Source organism: Clupea harengus, chromosome 21 (assembly GCF_900700415.2).
Source record: "Clupea harengus chromosome 21, Ch_v2.0.2, whole genome shotgun sequence".
In the NCBI taxonomy this organism is placed as follows: domain Eukaryota; kingdom Metazoa; phylum Chordata; class Actinopteri; order Clupeiformes; family Clupeidae; genus Clupea; species Clupea harengus.
This window is the reverse complement of record NC_045172.1, coordinates 25,561,094-25,565,095: the sequence shown is the minus strand read 5'-3', so window position 1 is coordinate 25,565,095 and position 4,002 is coordinate 25,561,094. Positions and strand designations below refer to the sequence as shown.

General features: G+C 52.1%; 1 protein-coding gene across 1 annotated transcript in view; it reads left to right on the top strand.

Annotated features, from left to right (window-relative positions):
- LOC105889605 (neuroligin-4, X-linked-like) overlaps nt 1–2,254 on the top strand; it is a 141,903-nt gene extending 139,649 nt beyond the window's left edge. The window contains exon 8 of the mRNA XM_031558617.2: nt 724–2,254. Within this exon, the coding sequence (XP_031414477.1) occupies nt 724–1,705 (982 nt within the window). The 3' untranslated portion in view covers nt 1,706–2,254. The remainder of the gene's footprint in view (nt 1–723) is intronic.
- Nucleotides 2,255–4,002: the final 1,748 nt, after the last annotated feature.

Below are 4,002 nucleotides of genomic sequence, written 5' to 3'. Positions count from 1 at the left end.
CCAACATCAAGTAGAGGCAGGCAAAAGACTAAAGAGCATCACAGTGTTACAGGTTAAATACCAGTCAATCATGGGAGGTTTACATGGGTCAGCATTGGTTTGTTACAGGTCAATGTGGGGAAGGGGGCATGTGAGTGGGAGGGGATGTTCCTATGAAGGAACACACACAGGCTATCAATAGACATGGCACACACACACACACACACAGGAGAACATGCTTGCAATGCAATGTAAGTCTATAAATTAATGGTAATATCAATTTCCATCATGACTGACTCGTAACTTCTTCATGTGCTTCTTTTCACGCTCATGACTGAGTCGTAACTTTCTCATGTGCTTCTTTTCACGCTCATGACTGAGTCGTAACTCCTTCATGTGCTTCTTTTCACGCTCATGACTGAGTCGTAACTTTCTCATGTGCTTCTTTTCACGCTCATGACTGAGTCGTAACTTTCTCATGTGCTTCTTTTCACGCTCATGACTGAGTCGTAACTTTCTCATGTGCTTCTTTTCACGCTCATGACTGACTCGTAACTGTGCTTCTCTCTCTCTCCTCTCCTCTCCTCTCCTCTCTCTCCTCTCCTCTCCCCTCCTCTCTCTCTCCTCTCCTCTCCTCTCTCTCCTCTCCTCTCTCTCCTCTCCTCTCTCTTCTCTCTCTCCTCCTTCTCTCTCTTTTCACGCTCATGACTGAGTCGTAACTTCTTTATCTGCTTCTTTCCTCAGCGACCCGAATCAGCCGGTCCCTCAGGACACCAAGTTCATCCACACCAAGCCCAACCGCTTCGAGGAGGTGGCCTGGTCCAAGTACAACCCCAAGGACCAGCTGTACCTGCACATCGGCCTGAAGCCGCGCGTGCGCGACCACTACCGCGCCACCAAGGTGGCCTTCTGGCTGGAGCTGGTGCCGCACCTGCACAACATCAACGAGCTCTTCCAGTACGTCTCCACGACGACCAAGATCCCGCCGCAGGACACCACGCCGTACCCGTACACCAAGCGCCTGGGCAAGAACTGGCCGTCCACCACGCGCCACCCGGGCGCGCCGCCCGGCGCCAACACCAAGCAGAGCACGGACCAGCAGCGGGCGGCGAACGGCGACGACCTGGGCGGCGACGGCGACGGGTCGTCCGTGACGATCGAGAAGCGCGACTACTCCACGGAGCTGAGCGTCACCATCGCCGTGGGCGCCTCGCTGCTCTTCCTCAACATCCTGGCCTTCGCCGCGCTCTACTACAAGAAGGACAAGCGCCGCCACGAGTCCAACCGCCGCGCCGGCGGGCACCACCACGCCCAGATGATGGGCATGGGCGGAGGAGTCTCCGGCGGCACGCTGCCGCCCGGCGCGGCGGAGGGCGGCGCGGCCAACAACGCCAACAACGACGTGTCGCACCTGCAGAGCGAGGAGCTGATGTCGTCGCTGCAGATGAAGCAGCAGCTGGATCACGAGCACGATCACGAGCACGAGCTTCACCACCACGACTGCGACTCGCTGCAGGCGCACGACACGCTGCGCCTCACGTGCCCGCCCGACTACACGCTGACGCTGCGCCGCTCGCCCGACGACATGCCGCTCATGACGCCCAGCACCATCACCATGATCCCCAACTCGCTGGCCGCCATGCAGCCCCTGCACAACTTCAACACCTTCGGGGGCAGCCAGAACAGCACCAACCTGCCCCACGGCCACTCCACTACCCGGGTATAGCGCTCAGGCCGGGACACACACACACACACACACACACACACACACACACACACACTGCTCCGTGCTGGGGGGAGGACTGCTACATGCCGGTATAGCTTTTTGGTGGGGGGGGGGGGGGGGGACTGCAGCTCTGATGTGGCTGATTTGGAGGCACAACCAGTAGTCACACACACACACACACACACACACACACACAGACACACGCGCGCACACTGTTTAAAGGGTTTTGTGGAAGGCGTGTGTTTTCCCAGCAAGAGGGACCCAGCTCTCAGAGTTCTGAGACTGAGTTATCGACGCTTACGACACCTTCTTTAAGATTCTCTTCGGATTCTGCTCGGATTTCTCGGTGAAAAGTGAAGGTTCCGCAGCGAAGGTTCTCCAGCGGAAGCCTCAAGGAGATGAAGGGGCACTTAACCCAAACCAGAGCAGATCGGACTAGGAAAGAGGGGGTTCACTCCTCCATTCAAGACGCTTGTTGGAAGCAGCAGGAGCCGGATGGTGGAGGGAGGGAGAACTAAGAGAGAACTGAGGGGGAACTAAGAGAGAACTGAGGGGGAACTAAGAGAGAACTGAGGGGGAACTAAGAGAGAACTGAGGGGGAACTAGGAGAGAACTGAGGGGGAACTAGGAGAGAACTGAGGGGGAACTAGGAGAGAGAACTGAGGGGGAACTAAGAGAGAACTGAGGGGGAACTAAGAGAGAACTGAGGGGGAACTAGGAGAGAGAACTGAGGGGGAACTAGGAGAGAGAACTGAGGGACAACTAAGAGAGAACTGAGGGGGAACTAGGAGAGAACTGAGGGGGAACTAGGAGAGAGAACCGGACGGGCACGGGTGGCGGAGGAGGAGGGAGAACTGGACTCTGAGAACCCGGGGCTCTCATCTCCAAACGGCTACACAGCAGACTCCAGATCAGCTGAGCGTCAGCTTCACCATGGCAACTCGCATATTTACAAGACTGCGGCTGAACACACAGCAAACCATGAGCTCAACACACACACACACACACACACACACACACACACACTCACACACACAGATACACACACACACACACACACACACACTCACATACACACACACACAGATACACACACACACACATACACACACACACACACACACACACACACACACACACACACACACACTCACATACACACACACACACACACACACACACACACACTCACTTCCCAGCCTGAAATGTATTTATGACTTTGTATAGCTCCAAGAAATTGTAAATAGTTGTGAGTGAAGATCTCCTACAGACACACAAAAGAGGTGACAAGCTTTTCTGGTTGTTTTGAGTTGAAAAATGGCAGTTACCCAGCTTGTGCTCTTTCTGTTGACGTGTGCGTAAATATCTATCATCTTGATACTCTTTGTATTATTTCAGTTTTTATAATTTAAAAGCAAAGATGTGAAAGAGACCCGATTCACTCGGAGACACACACACGTGTGTGTGTGTGTGTGTGTGTGTGTCCTGCTATCCTCGTGGGTCTGTCTGCATGTTACGGGTGTCAGAGCGTCTCATCCACCACTGGGCCCAGCCGGGTCGGGTCGGGCCGGGCCGGACGGAACCCCAGGTCTCTGCTGGCTTCTATAAAAAGATGAAGGGGTTTACAAGGAACTCTATCCACACCGACGAACAGGCGCTGCCTGAGGGAGAAGAGTGTTGAGAAGGGATCAGAGAACCTTCCATCTAAAGAAGGTTCCACATAGACCTCCTGAGGGTTCTTGTATTGAAAATAAGGCTGAAGAACCCCTCTGGGGTTCTAGAATGTTCTAGAATGTGTCATCCTGCAGCACTTCATCAGGTTCCTTTGGGTTTCTGCTGGTTCTCCAGGTCAACACTGCTGCCACTGCGGTTCCGGTCAGCAGGAACACAACTCCACCAAGGCAGTGGATATGAGTTGGGATATGTTTGTAAAGTATATATGTTTAGATATTATTATTAACTGTCCTGCGCTAGCAATATGTAAAGTATTGTGCTGGGCTTGTGATACTTTGGGTTTTTCAACTCAAGAGAATGAGTGTAAATAAACATAATTATGATTATATTAAAAAGATAACCATTAACGCAGATTATTTTAGCTCTGCATCCCTATATCAGAACGTTTTAAAACGGAGAAAAAAACAAGCAAGCGAAAAATAAAAGATTAAAAAAAAAAACTGCAATGAAAGTTTATATTAAAGTTCCATTTGTAAATTGAATCAAAGATATTCATCGTGGCCCCTTGGCCCATCAACTGTTATCTGCTAAGGGTTGGAGTAGGATTTCCAAAATATAATTTG